This window comes from Saimiri boliviensis, chromosome 12 (genome assembly GCF_048565385.1).
Source record: "Saimiri boliviensis isolate mSaiBol1 chromosome 12, mSaiBol1.pri, whole genome shotgun sequence".
Classification (NCBI taxonomy): Eukaryota; Metazoa; Chordata; class Mammalia; order Primates; family Cebidae; genus Saimiri; species Saimiri boliviensis.
Window position 1 is genome coordinate 8,139,727 of NC_133460.1, and position 20,648 is coordinate 8,160,374.

The 20,648-nt window shown below is 49.4% G+C and overlaps 1 protein-coding gene across 1 annotated transcript in view; it reads left to right on the forward strand.

The window, feature by feature from the left end:
• The window catches only part of TRAP1 (TNF receptor associated protein 1), a 57,871-nt gene that overhangs the window by 17,955 nt on the left and 19,268 nt on the right, over positions 1-20,648 (forward strand). Inside the window, exons 2-8 of the mRNA XM_039477838.2 lie at positions 3,531-3,689; positions 5,719-5,801; positions 9,088-9,228; positions 15,169-15,240; positions 18,495-18,655; positions 19,683-19,792; positions 20,438-20,511. Of these exons, the coding sequence (XP_039333772.2) occupies positions 3,531-3,689; positions 5,719-5,801; positions 9,088-9,228; positions 15,169-15,240; positions 18,495-18,655; positions 19,683-19,792; positions 20,438-20,511 (800 nt within the window). The remainder of the gene's footprint in view (positions 1-3,530; positions 3,690-5,718; positions 5,802-9,087; positions 9,229-15,168; positions 15,241-18,494; positions 18,656-19,682; positions 19,793-20,437; positions 20,512-20,648) is intronic.

Consider the following 20,648-nt stretch of genomic DNA (forward strand, 5'->3'; position numbering starts at 1 on the left):
AAAGATGTATGTGCAAGAGTCGTGTTCCCTCAGCCCTGCTAGCCCTCTCCCCTCCCCGATTTATTTCTGTTCTGGGTTTATGCCACGGGAAGCTTAATAACACACTTGGTGTAGGTAACCAAGCTCTGGGATTTGAAGGCCAGGCACAGTGGCTCACACATGTCATCCCAGTGCTTTGGGAGACGAGGTAGGAGTATCACTTGAGGCCAGGAGGTCAAGACCAGGTTGGGCAACAAAGCAAGACCCTGTTATTTTTATTTAAAAAAAAAAAAATGCTGAACGTGGTGGCTCATACCTGTAATCCCAGCACTTTGGGAGGCAGAGGTGGGCTGATCGTGATTTCAAGAGATTGAGACCATCCTGACCCATGTCTACTAAAAATACAAAAATTAGCTGGGCTTGGTGGAGCACACCTGTAGTCTCAGCTACTTGGGAGGCTGAGACAAGAGAATCACTTGAACCCAGGAGGTAGAGGTTGCAGTGAGCCAAGATCAAGCCGCTGCACGGTCCAGCCTGGTAACAGAGTAAGACTCCCTCTCAAAAAAAAAAAAAAAAAAGAGGCTGGGTGTGATGGCTGACGCTTATAATCACAGCACTTCGGGAGGCCAAGGTGCTCAGATCACTTGAGGTCAGGAGTTCAAGACCAGCCTGACCAACATGGTGAAACCCCATCTCTACTAAAAATACAAAAATTGGCCAGGCATCGTGGTGCATACCTATAATCCTAGCTACTAGGAGGGGGCTTAGGTAGGGGAGTCGCTTGAACCCAGGAGGTGCAGGTTGCAGTGAGTTGAGATCGTACCACTGCACTCCAACCTGGACGACCGAGCAAGACTCTGTCTCAAAAAAAAAAAAAAAAAAAAAAAAAAGATATGTTTAAGTCCTGACCCCTGGTACCTGTGAGTGTGACCTTATTTGGGTCATTGCTGACATATTGGGTTGTGATGAGGTCACACTGAATGGGGTAGGGCCTAACTCCAGTGTTCCTGGTATCCATATAAGAAGAGAGAAATTTGGACATGGCCAGGACTCACATAGAGAAGAGGTTGTCATGTGACAAGAGTCAGAGCCTGGAGCATCTGCAAACCGTGAAACACCAAGGATGCCGGCCGCTGCCAGAAGCTGGGGAGAAGATGGACTCTCCCTTGGCGCCTCCAGTGGGAACTGCGCCTGCCCAGAAGCGGGGATCCTTTTTTTTTTTTTTTTTTTTTTGAGACAGGGTCTCACTCTCACTCAGGCTGAAGTGCACAGGTGCAGTAGTTTGATCTTGGCTCATTACAGCCTCAACCTCCTACACTCAAGCAATCCTCCCACCTCAGCCTCTCTAGTAGCTGGGACCACAGGTACATGCCACTACACAAAAACATGCCCAGCTAGTTTTTTTGTTTGTTTGTTTTTTGTTTTTTCAGAAATGGGGTCTTACTTTGTTGCCCAGGCTGGTCTCAAACCTCTGGGCTCAAGTGATCCTCCTGCTTTGGCTTCCCAAAGTGCTGGGATTACAAGTGAGCCACCGTGCCTGGCCCAGAACTCTGGACCTTTTTGGAACTGTCCAGTTAGTGGTGCTGTAGCCCTAGGAAACTGTGTGTTTTGTTTCCTAGGGCTACTTTCACATCAGTAGCCCTAGGAAACAAAACACACAGTTTTATCTGCTTCTGGTTTATCCTTTTTGTGTTTATTTTACACCAATAATTAGAAACGCTATGATCTGTGGGTAGGTGGGTGGCGCTTGGACCCTTCCCTCTTGTGCTCCCAGGGTAGAGGCACAGAGACTTCAGCACCCTGGTTTAGTATGGACTGTTCATGAACTCTTCTTCTTCTTCTTTTTTTTTTTTTTGAGACGGAGTTTCGCTCTTGTTACCCAGGCTGGAGTGCAATGGCGCAATCTCGGCTCACCACAACCTCCGCCTCCTGGGTTCAGGCAATTCTCCTGCCTCAGCCTCCTGAGTAGCTGGGATTACAGGCACGTGCCACCATGCCCAGCTAATTTTTTGTATTTTTTAGTAGAGATGGGATTTCACCATGTTGGTCAGTCTGGTCTTGAACTCTGGACCTCGTGATCCGCCCGCCTAGGCCTCCCAAAGTGCTGGGATTACAGGCTTGAGCCACGATGCCCGGCCTATTTTTCAGTTTTGTTTCTGTTTTTTGAGATGGAGTCTTGCTCTGTCGCCAGGCTGCAGTGCAGCAGTGCGATCTTGACTCACTGCAATCTCTGCCTCCTGGGTTCAAGTGATTCTCCTGCCTCAGCCTCCCAAGTAGCTGGAACTACAGGTGCACGCCACCATGCCTGGCTAATTTCTGTATTTTTAGTAGAGATGGGTTTTCACCAGGTTGGCCAGGATGGTCTCGAACTCCTCAGTTGGGTGATCCGCTTGCCTCAGCCTCCCAAAGTGCTGGGATTACAGGTGTGAGGCACCACGCCCATCCATTAGTTTTTAAAATACACTAATTTTTTTTTTTTTTTTTTTTTTGAGATGGAGTTTCACTCTTGTTACCCAGGCTGGAGTGCAATGGAGTGATCTTGGCTCGCTGCAACCTCCGCCTCCTGGGTTCAGGCAGTTCTGCCTCAGCCTCCCAAGTACCTGGGAATACAGGCTTGTGCCACCATGCCCAGCCGATTTTTGTATTTTTAGTGGAGACGGGGTTTCACCATGTTGACCAGGATGGTCTCGATCTCTTGACCTCGTGATCCACTTGCCTCGGCCTCCCAAAGTGCTGGGATTGTAGGCGTTAGCCACCACACCTGGCCCTATACACTAATCTTATAAAAAACTCTACTTTGGATGAAAACAACTTTTAGAATATGATGAGACGGTTTTAGAATATTAACGTTTAAAAATTTGGATCTCTTTTGGGGGGATTTTTTTTTCCCCGACTGTTTAAGAGCAAGGAAGTCTGGTGAGGATCCAGCCAGGTTTGAGTTTGGTGGATGAATGCGAGGTCTCACTTGTGAGGCGAATGTGGGAAGTGCTGTCAGCAGGACCTGCTGGCTAGAGGCGGTGGCTCACACCCAGCTCTTTGTAAGGCCAAGGTAGAAGGATCATTTGAGCCCAGGAGTTCGAGACCAGTCTGGACAACATAGTGAAACCCCATTTCCACGAAATTAAAAAAAAAAAATTAGTGGCATGGTGTTCTGTGTCTGTGGTCCCATCTACTCGTAAGGCTGAGGCAGGAGCATCACTTGAGCGCAGGAGGTCAAGGGTGCAGTGAGCTGTGATTGCATCACCATACTCCAGTGTGTGAATGACAGAGCGAGACCCTGTCTCAGAAAAAGAAAGCAGCAGCCCATCCCTCCAGTTTGCTCCTGAGGTTCTGAGAAGCACCAGCATCTCATGCTGGCGACAGTGTGAGGCTCCTTGCCAAAAGCACACCCTGATACTGTGGTGTTTGGTCCTGTGGATTTGTCTTTCAGCAACAGCTTGACTTAGAGGCATTGGTGGTAGCTTCCTCTAGACACCCTGGATGGGACCAGTCACCATACTGTTCCTTGTGTCTTCCTAATTCTTGTTCTTTTTGTGTATTTGTCTTTTCAGGAAAACCAATTCTGTGTCCACGGAGGACTACAGCCCAGTTCTGCCCCAGGCGAAACTTGGCCTGGAGCTTCCAGGCAGGACAGCCATTCAGCACGCAAACTGCGGAGGACAAGGAGGAACCCCTGCACACAATCATCAGCAGCACAGAGAGCGTGCAGGGTAGCCCGCGCTGCTGCTTTGGTCTGGGAGGGCTTCAGGGTTCACTGCTGTGGGCATTTTCAAGGTGGAGACAGTGATTGGTAGAGCTACCGCCTCAGGTCTGAAATCTGAAGGTCTTGACTGTAGGGAGTGCTGCGCCCTCCATTTGTCCCAGCCAGGAACTTCTGCCAGTGTCGGGGTGTGTCTTGCCCCCTCTGGTGGCCACCCGTGAGTTCGCCGTGCAGCACCTCCCCTGAGTGGTGATTCATGGCACATCTGCTAATAATCATGGAAGCGGAGGGAAACTCAGCATTGGCTCAGCCTGTGCAGGACTGAGTTCTGCAGCTGTCTTTTCATTCCCTCTAAAGTATAAAAAAGCAGTCTTTGCAGCCAGTCCTGAAATGGCTCCATTTCTGGCTTTTAAGTGGGTCGACAAGAGTAGAATCTTTGAAGTTAAAAAGAGAAGTGAGGTTTTCTTGTTATTTTGATTTCTAAATAATTTGGAAACTGCTTTTTTGAAGAATACAGGCCGGGTACAGTGGTTTACACTCGTAAGACGGTCAAGGCAGGAGGATTGCTTGAGGCCAAGAGGTCAAGATCAGACTGGGCAATACCCTTTCTCTACAAAAAGTTAAAAAAGTTAGCTGGGCACAGTGGCTCACGCCTGTAATCCCAGCACTTTGGGAAGCTAAGGTGGGCTGATTACCTGAGATCAGGAGTTAAAGACAGGCTGGCCAACATGGTGAAACCCCATCTCTACTAAAAATACAAAAATTAGCCAGGTTTGGTGGTGCATGCCTGTAACCTAGGTACTAGGGATGCTAAGGCAGGAGAATCACTTGAACCTGGGAGGTCGAGGTTTCAGTGAGGCAAGATTTTGCCACTGCACTCCAGCCTGGATGACAGAGCGAGACTCCATCTCAAAAAAAAAAAAAAAAAAAAGTCCGGCACGGTGGCTCAAGCCTGTAATCCCAGCACTTTGGGAGGTCGAGGCGGATGGATCACGAGGTCAAGAGATCGAGACCATCCGGGTCAACATGGTGAAACCCCGTCTCTACTAAAAATACAAAAATTAGCTGGGCATGGTGGCGCACGCCTGTAGTCCCAGTAACTAGGGAGGCTGAGGCAGGAGAATTGCTTGAACCCAGGAGACGAATGTTGCGGTGAGCCAAGATCGTGCCATTGCACTGCAGCCTGGGTAACAAGAACGAAACTCCATCTTAAAAAAAAAAAAAAAAGCCAGGCATGGTAGTGAACACCAGTGGTTCTAGCTACTTGAGAGGCTGAGGCGGGAGAATCACCAGAGCCTGGGAGGTTGAGGCTGCCATGAGCATGATCGTGCGACTGCACGGCAGCCTGGGCAAACAGCCAGATTCTGCCTTTAAAAACAGAAGAAGAAAAGAAAGAACATATAATCTGGTTCTTAGAGGCAGCCCAGTTCCCGTGACCATGCACATCAGGAAACCAGGCTCAGCAGTCCCTCAACATAGCCTGAGGTGTCTGTCCTCAGCAGTGGGAGGGTTTGTCCCATCTGTGTTCTTTCAGCGCAGGTGGGAGCCACTTGATTTGTCCTGCCCTGGGATCTCTTCCCTGAGAGACTTTTTGATTTGTTTTGAGACAAGGTGTCTCTCTGTCGCCTGGGCCAAGTGCAATGGCACAGTCATGGCTCACTGTGGCCTCGACCTCCTGGGCTCAAGTGATCCTCCCACCTCAGCCTCCTCAGTCACTGGGACCACAAATGTGCGCCGTGATGCTCAGCTGATTTTCGTATTTTTGTGGATATGGTGGGGGTCTCGCAGTGTTGCCCAGGCTGGTCTTTAACTCCTGGGCTCAAGTGATTCTCCGGCCTTGATTTCCCAAAGTCCTGGGATTATGGACGTGAGCCATTGCGCCCAGCCAGACTTTGTTTTTGTCTACTTGTTTCTTTTTGTTCACACTGTTAAATGTTTAAAACTCATAAACTTAAACATTCTTTGGAATGTGACGTAGCGTATTCTTGCGCAAAAATAGAAATTAAGCTTTATTGGTTGTGTCTGTGTTTCATTACTAGGTTCTACTTCCAAGCATGAGTTCCAGGCTGAGACAAAGAAGCTTCTGGACATCGTTGCCCGGTCCTTGTACTCAGAAAAAGAGGTTCGTTCCCTGCTAACCGTGCCTGACGCTAGCAAGGTTTCCTTTGACAAACCTGTTTTTATACCGTTCTGGAGAAGTGCCAGATAATATATTAACTGTGAGAAAGCATTAAACTTTGGACAGGTTCCCATCTTAAGCTACCAGTGAGAGGATTTTTACCGGAATCTGTTTTGGTTTCATGGATAAGTGTATCCAGATGGTTCTTTGGGCCGGATCAACTCTGGGAATTAATTGAATTTTGATAATAATTTAAAAGTTCCCCAAATATAGGCCTGGCACAGTGGCTTGTGCCTGTGAACCCTGTGCTTTGGGAGGTCCAGGTGGGAGGATCACTTAAGCCCAGGAGTTCGAGACCAGCCTGGGCAACACAGTAAGACTCTGTCTCTACAAAGAATAAAAAAAAATTACCTAGCTGTGGTATCACAAAGCTGTGGTCGAAGCTACCCAGGAGGCTGGAGTGGGAGGATCACTTGAGTCTGGCAGACTGGGGCTGCAGTGAGCCATGATTGTGTTACCACACTGACCTGTGTGATAGAGTGAGACCCTCTTGCCAAAAAAAAAGTCCCCCAAATCCTAGTGTGCAACTCTGCTGAAATCTGTTTCTGTGGAGCTGTGGATGTGCTCTGAGGCCCCTTTGTCTCTTGTGACCACCTGCAGGTCTGGGCGGCCTTTGGCTGCTGGAGGAAGAAGGTTCCCCAGTCATGTGTATATGGAGCTGGGAGGAGTTACTGAGGAAATTAAAACTCATTTGGGGCCTGGTGCAGTGGCTCATACCCCTAATCCCGGCACTTAGGGAAGCCCAGGCAGGAGGATTTTGCATGAGTCCAGCCTGGGTAACATGATGAGACCTCCGTCTCTATTAAAAAAAAAAACAAACCCACAAAACTCATTTGGGGTAACAGGAAAAGGAAAAAGAGAAAAATGCAGGCTGCCATCATTGACATGCTGATTATTGCTGGAAGGCAAAAGAGAATCCTGAAGAAAGGTAAAGCACCAAATTTTGAAGTCCAGAGAGGCTTGTAGGAGCTGTTCTGGGTTTTGTACGGCTGAGTGCTGCATCCTGCCTCCCAGTGGCCTCTAGCTTCCGCTCAGATCAGCTGCTGCTTCCTCTTCACCTGTGTGCTCTTGCGGACTTAATTTTTCTATTTTTACTTGTTTTGTTTTTTATTTTTTTGGAACAGGGTCTGGCTCTGATGCCCAGGCCGGAGTGCAGTGGTATGATCTTGACTCACTATAACCTCCGCCCCTGGGCTCAAGCCATCCTTCCTCCTCAGCCTCCCAAGTAGCTGGGACTACAGGCACATGCCACCATGCCTGGCTGATAGTGGTATTTTTTTGTAGAGATAGGGTTTTGCCATGTTGCCCAGGCTGGTCTTGAACTCCTGGCTCAAATGATCTGCCCACTTCAGCCTCCCAAAGTGCTGGGATCACAGGAATGAACCTTCGCACCTGGCCTCTCTCACTGACTTTAAATGGAAGGTCTGTTTGATGTCAGGATGCTTTTCAGCTCCCAAAGGACAGCTAGTTCCTAGGCCCCATTTTTTCCAGGTGTGGTAGATCGGGTGTTTGGTGGTCCGCACTAGATGAGATGAAGCCAAGGAACCTGTTTTCGTGGAGTAGGAGTGTATTAGTCCGTTTTCACACACTGCTGATAAAGGCATACCTGAGACTGAGCAGTTTCTGAAAGAAGGAAGTTTAATTGGATTCACAGTTCCATGTATCTGGGGAAGTCTCACAATCATGGCGGCAGGCAAGGAGGAGCAAGTCCCGTCTTACATGGTTGGCAGCAGGCAGAGAGAATAAGCAAGATGCAAAAGTGAAAACCCCAAATAAAACCGTCAGATATCATGAGACGTATTCACTACCATGAGAACAGTACTGGGGAAACACCCCCATGATACAGTTATCTCCCACCGGTCCTTCCCACAACATGTGGGCATTATGGGAATACAATTCAAGATGAGATTTGGATGGGGACACAGCCAAACCTTATCAAGGAGAAATGGATGTTGGAGTGATATGCCCTCATCCCCGTGCAGGAGTTGGGAGAGAAATTGTTCCTCATAGGGCTCTTTGTTTTGTTTTCTTGAGACAGACTCTTGCTCTTGTTGCCCAGGCTGGAGTGCAGTGGTGCGATCTCAGCTCCCTCCACCTCCCAGGTTCAAGCAATTCTTGTGCCTCAGCCTCCTGAGTAGCTGCAGTTACAGGCGTGTGCCACCACGTCCAGCTAGTTTTTTCATTTTTAGTAGAGATGGGGTTTCCCCATGTTGGACAGGCTGGTCTTGAACTCCTGACCTCAAGTGATCTACTGGCCTCAGCCTCTCAAAGTGCTGGGATTACAGGTGTGAGCCACCGCACCTGACTAGAGGGCTCTTCTTAAAGTTTTAATTAACTGATGGGCACATAACTTCAGGTTTGATTGAAAATCCTGGAGGTCCGGGCGCGGTGGCTCACGCCTGTAATCCCTGCACTTTGAGAGGCCAAGGCGGGTGGATCACGAGGTCGAGAGATCAAGACCATCCTGGTCAACATGGTGAAACCCCGTCTCTACTAAAAATACAAAAAAGCAGCAGGGCATGGTGGCGTGTGCCTGTAATCCCAGCTACTCAGGAGGCTGAGGCAGGAGAATTGCCTGAACCCAGGAGGCAGAGGTTTCGGTGAGCCGAGATCGCGCCATTGCACTCCAGCCTGGGTAACAAGAGTGAAACTCCGTCTCAATTAAAAAAAAAAAAAAGAAAAAGAAAAAGAAAATCCTGGAAATGGCCAGGCATAGTAGCTCATGCCTGTAATCCCAACACTTTGAGAGGCCAGTCACAAGGATTACTTGAGCCCAGGAGATCAGGACCACAGGACCAGCCTGGGCAACATAGCGAGACACTGTCTATAAAAATTTCAAAACTGTTAGCTGGATGTGGTAGTGCATGCCTGTTCTCCCAGCTACTTAGGAGGCTGAGGTGGGAGGATTGCTTGGGCCCAGGAGGTTGAGGCCGCAATGAGCTGTGATTGCGCCACTGCACTCCAGTCTGGGTGACAGAGCGAGACCCTGTCTCAAACAAACAAATCCTGAAAGGAAAGATCGGTGGAAGTCAACACCTTTAGTTACTTTGTGACCTGCACAGAGGAACTGCCTTTGACTAAAGCAGAAACTCTTTATGCTTTGACAACTGATTGTTCTGCGGCGGTTCTTCTCCACCCTTTAACAGTTGTTGGAAGTGCAGCTGACCAGATAGGTTACTGCAGGATGAGTGTCCTTCATCATCTGTGCCTCCCGTTTCTATTCCCATAGGTGTTTATACGGGAGCTGATCTCCAATGCCAGTGATGCCTTGGAAAAACTGCGTCACAAACTGGTGTCTGAGGGCCAAGCACTGCCGGAAATGGAGATTCACTTGCAGACCGATGCTGACAAAGGCACCATCACCATCCAGGTACCTTCCCTCAGTGTCCAGGCGTGGGGCAGGCCTGGCCATGTAGCAGGGACAGCACCTGCCTTCAAGCAATGTCTCTGGGGTCCTAGGGACATGCTGGCCATCTGTACCACCAGGATAACTCTTGCTATGATTTATTGTTAAAGTAGCACTTACTCATTATAGAATGTTTTGGAAAAGCAGGTAAGAAGAAAATTTGAAATCCTCCCATCATCCAGAGATAACTGCTGGTAACATTTTAGCATATGGCTACATAGGGTTTTGGTGTATGCAGTTATTAACATATCTAAACATATCTTATTTTTAATGTACTCTTCATATTTTTAACTTGTTTCCCCCCAGAAAATGCAGACGAAGCAGTGCTTGTGGCTGCTGCTGTAGCCTTGTGGAAATTTTAAGCCTGAAAAGTTAGAAAGGCTAAAGAGGGTCTGGGAGGGGCCCTGAGAGACATTGTATTCCAAGACAGCTGCCTCAGGACCTGTGGCGGCGGGGTCATGGTACCATTGCGGGGGGGTGTGTGTCTGTGGAGAGGTGGACAGACAGGCCTTGGTGGAATTTGAGTATTTCCTTTTAGGGTGCTGACTTACTCTCAAGGCCATGCCAGATGAATGAATGAAGGCATTCATGAATGAATGAACTTAAGGGACGGCTGTTTTCGTTAAAGGAAGGGCTTTTGTAAGGTGTCAGCTTTATGCACTCCCTCTTGGGTTTAGAGAATCCAGACTGAGCCCTTTGGTACGTGCCAGTTTGTAAAGATTGGGTGAGGAGTGAGTTTCTTTTCTCCCTGTTTTTCCTGATCTGAACTGGCTGCAGAATGGGCCCTGTGAGCAGGGCTGGGGCACAGAGCTGGATGTGCTGCTGGGGCACCCTGCACATCCCTCCCATTTGCAGCACAGAGGTTCCTTGGAGATGATAGAAAATGGATGGGCTGGGGCATGGGTTGTGGTCCTGAGCAGAGGGACCTGTGCTCATGTGCCAGTACTTCCTGGTATGAAGACTTTATGTTACAAGAATGGTTTTTTTGTTTTTGCCTTTTTTCTTAAAGAACAGTTCTAGATTTACAGAAAATTTGAGCAGATAATTGAGAGTTCCATTATATCCTTTGGTACCCAGTTTTTCTATTCTCAACATCTGACATGAGCATGGTCCATTTCTTTCTTTTTTTTCTTTTTTCTTTTGTGAGACAGAGTCTTGATATGTTGCCCAGGCTGGAGTGCAATGGTATGATCTCAGCTCATTGCAACCTCCTCCTCCCAGGTTCAAGCAGTTCTCGCACCTCGGCCTCCTGAGTAGCTGAGGTTACAGACATGTGCCACCGTGCCCAGATAATTTTTGTATTTTTAGTAGAGATGGGGTTTCACCACATTGGCCAGGCTGGGCTTGAATTCCTGGCCTCAAGTGATCCTCCTGCCTCTGCCTCCCAAGTGTTAGATTACAGGCATTAGCCACCAGGCTTGGCCCATTTATTACATTTAATGAACTAATATTGATACATTATTCTTACATAACGTTTTAGAAAAGGAGGGGTTCTTGTGGAGTCTCAGAGATATTATACCATTCCGTTTCTCCTACTGATAGGTACACTGCTTTTTGTTATTTTTAGGGGATTTTTTTTAGGGAATAAAATATGCAGCCTTAATTTATCACTGTCTAGCCTGAATTAATACTTCAGTGTAAGAATCTTATGGCACTAGCATTTCAATGGCAAATCATCTTTTTCTTTTGATGTCAAATACTTTATGTATACACCTGTTGTAAACCCTCATTAATTCCTTTTTTTATTTTTTTGAGGCAAAGTCTCACTTTATTGCTCAGGCTGGAGTGCAGTGGTGTGATCTTACCTCACTGTAGCCCCTGCCTCCTGGGTACAAGCGATTCCTGCCTCAGCCTCCTGAATAGCTGACATTACAGGAACATGCCACCATACCTGGCTAATTTTTGTATTTTTTGTAGAGATGGGGTTTCACCATGTTGCCCAGGCTGGTCTCGAACTCCTGATCTCAGATGATCTGTCCACCTTGTCCTCCCAAAGTGATGGGAATACAGGCGTGAGCCACCACGTCTGGTTTCACCAATTCCTTTCAAAATCACCTTGTGCGGGTCACCTGGCAACAGATGATTTCTGTCTACATCTGAAAAATCTATAGTTGTTTTTTTGGTAAATATTTTAGAACAGATTTAAATTTTCAGAAGAATTTTAAAGAGAGTACTGCATTGCCATTTACTCCACACCCAGCTTCCCTTATGATTGAAATCTTATGTTAGTATATTACATTGGTTACAGTTAATCAACCGGGGTGGATATATTATTCTTAATCCAACTCTATTCAGATTTCCTTACATTTTACCTTATGTCCTTTTTCTCTTCTAGGATCTCACATGACATTTAATTGTCCTGTTCCCTTAGGCTCCTGTTGGCTGTGACAGTTTCTCAGAGTTTCTTTTTTTTCTTTTTTAAGACAGGGTTTCACCATGTTGGTTAGGCTGGTGTTGACTCCTGACCTCAGGTGATCCACCCGCCTCGGCCTCCCAGAGTGCTAGGATTACAGGCGTGAGCCACTGTGCCTGGCCCAGACTTTCCTTGTTTTTGATGACCTGGAAGGTTTTTATGTTTAGAGTCAGGGTCTTCCTTTGTCTCCCAGGTTGGAGCACAGTGGTGCTGTCAGCTTGCTGCAGCCTTGACCTCCTGGGCTCAAGTGATCTCCCACCTCAGCCTCCTGTAGCTGGGGCCACAGGCACATGCCACTCTGCCTGGCTACCTTAAAAAAATTTTTTTTGTATGTAGAGACAGGGTCTTGCTCTGTGGGCCAGGCTGGTCTCAAACTCCTGGACTCAAGTGATTGTCCCACCTTGACCTTCCAAAGTGCTGGGATTACAGATGGGCACTCTTGTGCCCAGCCCTGTGTTTTCTTTTAGTGGTTTTATAGCTTTAGTTCTTACATTTAGATGTATGATCCATTTCAAGTTAATTTTTGTATATGGTGTGAGGTAGGGGTTGAGGTTTATGTTTTGCATATGTCTGTCCAGTTGTTTCATTACTGTCTGTTGATAGACCTATCATCCCCATTGAATTAACTTGGAATCTTTGTCACATGTTAAGTAATACACTCTCTGTGCAGCTCTGTTTCTGTGCTGTTTGGTTTCTTTGATCTATGCGTCGATCCTTAAATGCCCACATTACACAGTCTTAATTTTTGTAGCTTTGTAGGAAGTTTTAAAATTAGGCATTTTAAGGCTGAGCATGGTGGCTCACACCTGTAATCCGAGAACCGTGGGAGGCCGAGGTGGGTGGATCACAAGGTCAGGAGTTTGAGACCATCCTGACCAACATAGTGAAACCATGTCTCTACTAAAAATACAAAAAATTAGCCAGGCACCTGTAATCTCAGCTACTCAGGAGGCTGAGGCAGGAGAACCACTTGAACCCGAGAGGCGGAGGTTGTAGCGAGCCGAGATTGTGCCACTGCACTCTAGCCTGGGCGACAGTGTGAGACTGCCTCCAAAAAAAAAAAAAAAAATTAGGTATTTTAAATTCTCTAACTTTGTTCTTCAAAATATTTTGAAACTATTCTAGGTTCTTAGTATTTATGTATAAATTTTAGAATCATCTTTTCCTTTTCTACCAAACCTGTGAGGATTTGGGTTGGGATTGCAATGCAGATCAGTTTTGGAAACAAATCAAAATAAATTGAAAATAGGAGCAATTAGTTGGATTTTCTCCTTTACCTTGGTCTAACATTAACCTTTCCTTAAGGACTCTGAGTTCCTGATGCACTGAAGTAAACATTTCAATGAAAATTATATTTAATGACAGATATCAACTGGGTATTAACTTTAAGTAGTTTTTTATTCATAATTACCACATGATCTATAATAAATGAATTTTGGACTCTTCATACTGGCACCTCAGAAATAATTCCCCAGAAGCCTCTTGGTGTCATGTTGTTGACTACTGGGGTCCATGGAACACACACACATGTGTGCACCCCAGTAACTGGTGGTGACTTGGTTTTGGCGCCCATTCTGCCTGTGCTGCCTACAGTGTGGAGGCCAACAGCTGGCCAGTCTCCCCGGCCTGCCGCTTGCTGTCAAGTGTTGATAGGAGGCCCTTGTCTGGCGATGAACCTGTGGATCCTTTGCTAAGTGGCATTGACCGGCCCTGCTGCACGGATGGAGACAGCAGTGCTGCTCAGTGCTAGCGGGCTCCCACGGCCCCTTCGGACTATCCTGGAGAGGAAGCCTTATAAAGGAACTTCCTAGAAGGAAGCAGAAAACTGCTTCTGAGGGCCTTTGTCCCAATTCATAGATGGTGGAGGCTTAGAGCAAGCTCTTTTATTAAAGTGGTTTGCACATCATAGCAGAGCAAGCTGGGGCTGCCACTTAGTTATGGGAATGTTGAGTGAGGAACTCCATATGGGAGTCTGACCGGGCTTTGAGGAAGGAGGTGGCTGTGATCAGTAAGGCCCTGTGTGTTCCCTGGCGTGTTGGTCTGTGTTGTGATTCAGGCCTCTGTAGCAGAATGCCTTAGACCTTAGGGCAGTTTATAAACAACAGAACCACGTTGCTCACAGCTCTGGAGGCTGGGAGGTCCAAGAGAAAGGGGCCAGCACATTGGGCACCTGGCAACGGCCCTTTGTCTCAGGCAATACCTCTTATATCTTCACATAGAAGGTGGAAGGGGCAGACAAGCTCCCTCAGGCCTGTGTTCTAAGGGCCCTACTCCCATTCAAGAACCCTACTCTTTTTTTTTTTTTTTTCTTTGAGACGGAGTTTCGCCCTTGTTACCCAGGCTGGAGTGCAATGGCACGATCTCAGCTCACCGCAACCTCCGCCTCCTGGGCTCAGGCAATTCTCCTGCCTCAGCCTCCTGAGTAGCTGGGATTACAGGCACGCGCTACCATGCCCAGCTAATTTTTTGCACTTTTAGTAGAGACGGGGTTTCACCATGTTGACCAGGATGGTCTTGATCTCTCGACCTCGTGATCCACCCGCCTCGGCCTCCCAAAGTGCTGGGATTACAGGCTTGAGCCACTGCGCCCGGCTAGAACCCTACTCTTGACTTGATAACCTCCCAAAGGCCCCACTCCCAGTGCCATCCCCTTGGGAGTTAGGTTTCAACATACGGATTTGGATGACACCAGCTCTCAGACCAGAACAGCTGCAACAGGAGAGGCCTGATCGAGGCTCCCACATGAGGGCTGCGTCTGCCCCAGGAGAGGCATTCCTGCCCACTCTTCTCATGGTGGTAGGGTGGATATGGGGGACGCCCTCAGAACTGTGCCCTCTACACCTGCTTCCTGGGCTCCTCAATTGGATTGTTCTGCTGGATTGATAGAGCCACCAGAGGAGGGGCTCTATCTACCACAGAACCACAGCCAAGGAAAAGGCGTGGGGGGCCACATCTCTGTGACGGAAGAGCTGTGCTTTTCCTCCTAATTGCTGGTGTCAGATTTTCTTTTCAGGTTGGTGGGTTTTTGTTTTTGTTTTTTTGTTTGTTTTCTTTTGAGACAGAGTCTTGCTCTGTCAACCAGGCTGGAGTGCAGTGGCGCCATCTCAGCTCACTGCAACCTCCACCTCCCAGGTTCAAGTGATTCTCCTGCCTCAGCCTCCCGAGTAGCTGGGATTATAGGCACCCGCCGCTACACCCAGCTAATGTTTGTATTTTTAGTAGAGACCGGGTTTCACCCTGTTGGCCAGGATGGTCTCGACTCTTGACCTTGTGGTCCGCTCTCTGCAGCCTCCTAAAATGCTGGGATTACAGGTGTGAGAGACTATGCCCGGCCTCTAGAATTAGTCTTTTCCGATGAGCATCTGGTGCTACCTAGCTGGGCCCTGTCTTGCCAATGTCAGTGACAGCATTTGAGCCCCCGGAGCTGCCGGTGCACTTACTCCCCTCCCCAGGTGCTAGGGGCTTGGCGCTTACAGCGTCTCTCTCCTCAGGATACTGGCGTCGGGATGACACAGGAAGAGCTGGTGTCCAACCTGGGGACGATTGCCAGATCGGGGTCAAAGGTAAGCACGGACTCCCCACACGGCCTCCCCTTTCCCCTCAGTGTGCAAGGACGCCTCTACTAGGCATGCTTGGGTGCCCAATGAAGTAAAAATGTCAAGTGCATGCCATGTGGTAGGCACTATGGGAACACCTCATGATATGACAGCCGTCCCTCAGTATATGGGGTGGTTCCAGGATGTCCCCTTGGATACCAAAGTCTGCAGATGCTGCAGTCCTGGATTAAAGTGGTCCCATATTTTGTAGACGCATCTTCCTGTATGCTTTAAATAATCTCTAGATTACTTACAATACCTAATAGAATGTAAATGCTGTATATATAGTATAACATAGTTATTATTTTTTATCATTGTGTTATATTTTATTTTTTTCTGAGCATTTTCTGTTTTTGTTTTTGTTTTTGAGACGGAGTTTCACTCTTGTTACCCAGGCTGGAGTGCAATGGCGCGATCTCGGCTCACCGCAACCTCCACCTCCTGGGTTCAGGCAATTCTCCTGCCTCAGCCTCCTGAGTAGCTGGGATTAAAGGCACGCGCCACCATGCCCAGCTGATTTTTTGTATTTTTAGTAGAGACGGGGTTTCACCATGTTGACCAGGATGGTCTCGATCTCTTGACCTCGTGATCCATCTGCCTCGGCCTCCCAAAGTGCTGGGATTACAGGCTTGAGCCACCACGCCCGGCCCTCTGAGCATTTTCAGTCCTTGGCTGGTTGAATCTGCAGGTGTGGAACCCATAGATACAAGGACCGACTGTATTTCATTTCACCGGCACAGGGCCCCGTGGGCCAGTTTATGTTAGTGTTCTTATTTTATTGATGAGGAGATTGAAATAATTGCTTTGCCCATAGCTGGAACAGGGCGAGCCGGAGGTTCCGGGATGTTGGTCTGAGTCCACACATGTCGTTCTGCTTCATGACACTTTTCTGCAAAGTCGATTCCCTGAGCTGTGTGGGCTTGATGCAGAGAGAGTCATAGGGATCAGTCACGGACAGCGCCATGTGTGAGAACAGGCTTGGGACGTGACATCTGTGGATTTGATGGTTCTGGTCAGAACTGCTCTGTGGGTCTGGGTGTGGTGACGTGCACCTGTAGTCACTGCTACTCAGGCGGCTGAGGCGGGAGAATAGCCTGGGCCCGGAAGTTCAGGGATGCAGTGAGCTATGATTGCACCCCTGCACTCCAGCCTGGGTGATAGAGCGAGATCTTGACTTGTGAAAAAAAGAAAAGAAAGAATAACTGCTTTGTGGGGACAAGTCAGCCCTTAGGGCTAGGGTGTCATTTGGCTGCTGGTGTGACTGCAGCCTGCAAGGGGAAGACAGGTGTGGGTGGTCAGGGTTTCCTCAGCAGGGTCTATGCCAAACTGGGACAAAGGCAGGTGGCCCTGGGTCACCCTGGTGCCCTCCTTGCTGGCTGAGTGCTTTTCTTCCTCGTTGTTAGCCTGAGTGGCCCCCATGTGGCACTTGGTACCACGTGCTTCAAAACAGAGCAGTTGTTCCAAAGTAATTAACAGAAATTTCTACATTCATTTATTCATTGATTTGTTTATTCATTCAGAGACAGGGTCTTACTCTTTGCCCAGTCTGGAGTGCAATCAAAGCTCACTGCAACTTTGAACTCCTAGGCCCAAGCGATCCTCTCTCCTGAACTCCTAGGCTCAAGCGATCCTCCTCAACCCTCCTGAGTAGCTGTAACTACAAGCATGTGACATTATACCCAGGTAATTTTGTATGTTTTTGTGGAGACCGGGGTCTTGCTTTGTTACCCAGGCTGGTCTCAAACTCCTGGGCTCAAGCAGTCCTCCTGCCTCAGCTTCCCAGAGTGCTATGATTACAGGCGTGAGCCATCAAATCCAGCCAGAAATTTCTATTTTAAAAAAACTAACGGACTGGTTACGGTGGCTCACACCTGTAACCCAGAACTTTGGGAGGCCAAGGTAGCTGGATCATCTGAGGTCAGGAGTTTGAGACCAGCCTGACCAATATGGTGAAACCCCATCTCTACCAAAAATAAAAAAATTGGCTGGGCATGGTGGCAGGTGCCTGTAGTCCCACCCACTTGGGAGGCTGAGGCAGGAGAATCACTTGAACCCGGGAGGTGGAGGTTGCAATGAGCTGAGATTGTACCACTGCGTTTTAGCCTGGGTGACAGAGTGAGACGCCATCTCAAAACAAACAAACCAACCTACCGAAACGGTGACTTTCCCCCACATTATGTTTTTTGTTGTATTTCTCTCAAGGTTACTCTGCTGTCCCGTAAGTGGCCACCAGCTGCGTGTAGCAGCTTAAATGTAAATGTATTACAATTAAATAAAAGGGGACATCGAGCTCCTCAACTGCACGGGCCACATTCCGGGTGCTCAGCAGGCTGTGACGTTGCACCTGGCAGATGCGGAGTGTTCCGAGCATCGGAAAAAGTTCCATCAGCAGCGTGGGTCAGGGCACTGGGTGGTGTGTTTTATTTGATTTTGGCCTTAGGACCTTTGGCAATATTATAGTAGAATAATTAAGGGCCGTATGGTACGCATGTGTATGATTTCCACTCTTCCCACAAAGAATAGACTCCAGCGGACTTGAATCTAGAAACCAATTTGGAGCCTCTCATCACTCCTGGCTTTCCTGTGGAAGGAGCTTATTCAGGGAAGGCTTATTCAATTCGCTCTTTCCCCACCCCCAGGTGTGACCTGCAGGCCACCACCTGTCCGGGATAGGCAGGACTGCAGGCTCTGGGAATCAAATGGAATACACACTTGTCCCACTGCCGCCAGCTGGGTTTCCTAGGGCCAGTGTGTCACTTGTCTGTGACTTAGCTTTTCATGTGTAGAATGGGTTGGAAAAGTACTCAGTGTGGCTGTTTTAAGGATGAAGAGTTCTTTTTTTTTTTTTTTTTTTTTTGAGACGGAGTTTTGCTCTTGTTACCCAGGCTGGAGTGCAATGGTGCGATCTCGGCTCACCGCAACCTCCGCCTCCTGGGTTCAGGCAATTCTCCTGCCTCAGCCTCCTGAGTAGCTGGGATTACAGGCACTTGCCACCATGCCCAGCTAATTTTTTGTATTTTTAGTAGAGACGGGGTTTCACCATGTTGACCAGGATGGTCTCGATCTCTTGACCTCATGATCCACCCGCCTTGGCCTCCCAAAGTGCTGGGATTACAGGCTTGAGCCACCGGATGAAGGGTTCTTAGCTGTGCTAGCAGAACAGCCGCAGTGTCTGCTCCCTGGAAGGGAGGCTGCCTCCCTAACCAGCCTCTGCCCCACAGGCCTTCCTGGATGCTCTGCAGAACCAGGCTGAGGCCAGCAGCAAGATCATCGGCCAGTTTGGAGTGGGTTTCTACTCGGCCTTCATGGTGGCCGACAGAGTGGAGGTCTATTCCCGCTCAGCATCCCCGGGGAGCCCGGGTTACCAGTGGCTTTCAGACGGGTGAGTGACGAATATCACCTGACAGGCAGCTCAAGGCTGAGCTGGAGCCCTTACCATGGAGTTTGGAAAGGGTTGGATTCAGAAAACCCACACAGGCATTTTCTGGGCTTTTTCTGTGAAATTCGACTCTCTGGCTTTGAGGAGACAGTGACTTTTGTGGCCCCAAGTAGCCGATGGCGCCTGTGTGGTCCCGTGTGGTTGGTGACCACTCTGCTCGGGAAGGCAGGCCCGTCCCTCGCTGAGCTCTCTCCTCAGTGGCTGCGCTGCAGAACTGGCCTCTTGCCCGGCGGCCCCTCCGCAGCCTCCTGTGACTGTCTTTCTGTGAGAGCTCTGTGCTTCCTCCTGGCCCTGGCATTTCCCCGCTTGGCCTCCCTAGCCCACCTCCACCTCTGTCGGGTGCAGAGCCTGCTTGGGGCTTTTTAGTGGGTGAGCTGCTTCCAGCCAAACGAGGTGTCCTTCCTCCATGACACCATGTCTGTTCCACAGTGTGCACAGTATGCTCATCTTCACTCCCCCGTCTCCCAAAACTAACATTCCTGTTTAATTCCCTGAGTGCGGGCTCAGAGTAAACTCAGGCCAAGGCATCAACACGGCCCCATGGGGGATTTCCCCCTCCTGTGCTTCTGAGATGGTTTTCTGCTCTTCTAAGAGGGTGCTTTCCCCCATCCTCAACTTTGTTTCTGCCCCTGGGCATCCGGCACCGATTTGGAGCTGTGCCAGGTCCCCATAGTGCCCCAGGCCCGCTTTTGGGATAAGCCCAGCAGCTTCTTCTAAGCCAAGGGTCAGTGGAGGACTCTCCCCCGGGCTCCCACTCAAGAGAATGAGGAGAGCTGTGTGCTGCCTGGCACAGGGTCATTGTTCTTGATGGGCATTAGATGGCCTGAGTGGTGCCCTGGGGTCAGAAATGGGCACTTGAGGGTGTGCTCTGTGTTGTTTTGGGCTCTGCCTGTAAAACCATAGGGAACCACTGGAGTCCCATTTGGGAGGCATCCCAGCGTTTCGTCCAGCTGGTTCTTCCTTTTCTTAGCTCCGGAGTGTTTGAAATCGCGGAAGCTTCGGGAGTTAGAACTGGGACGAAAATCATCATCCACCTGAAATCCGACTGCAGGGAGTTTGCCAGTGAGGCCCGGGTGCGAGGTGAGCAGGAGCCCAGGCCCAGGCTCACTCTGGGATCCATGTGTGGCCTGGAGGCCACTGGGGCAGCAGGCCTTTTCCCAGGTTCTGCCTGCACAAGGGGCACTTGGGCAGAGCTGCAAAGGGCCGTGCCGCTGTGGGACTGGGCGGGGGCTGCCCGCTGGGGCTGTGCTGCCCCGAGCTCCTGCAGGTTCTGTGTGGTGGGACTGGAGGGAAGCCGGCCTGGCAGAGGCAGGGCTCGTTCTCCTTTCTCCCTCTGCATGGCCCTTGGCCGTTAGTGCACCTGGGGGTTGGCGCAATCCTGTCCGAGGGTGGCCTTCCCTGTCCATGTCCTGCTGGATGCTCGGGGAGGCCCTCAGTACCCCCAGGAGTCAGCCCAGAAAGCCACATTCCAGCCATGAGCCAGCATCGTGGTCTCCCAGCAGCCGGGTTGTCCATAGATGTGGTTCTCACTCAGGCTCCACTGCTGCCCCCGTGAGACTGGTTAGAGGACAGATGTCCCGGCTGTGCCCCATTTCTTTACTTGTGAAGTGAGTGCGGCATGGGGGACCCTTCCCAGCAGGCTGGCGCTCACCCTGGAGCTGCTGCAAAGCTTGGCGTTTCCAGAAGCATTGTAGATGCAGTGTGGTTTTTTTTGGTTCCTTCCAGATGTGGTGACGAAGTACAGCAACTTCGTCAGCTTCCCCTTGTACCTGAACGGAAGGCGGATGAACACCTTGCAGGTGATCCCTGAGCTCCTCCACATGGCGATGAATCTGTACATTTCAGGGCTGGCGGGCAGAGATGAGCCCAGGGGATGCGGCCCACAGTCACAGGGCGAGCTGCTCTGTGGGGATGAGGCAGAGGCCCAGCCCCCACC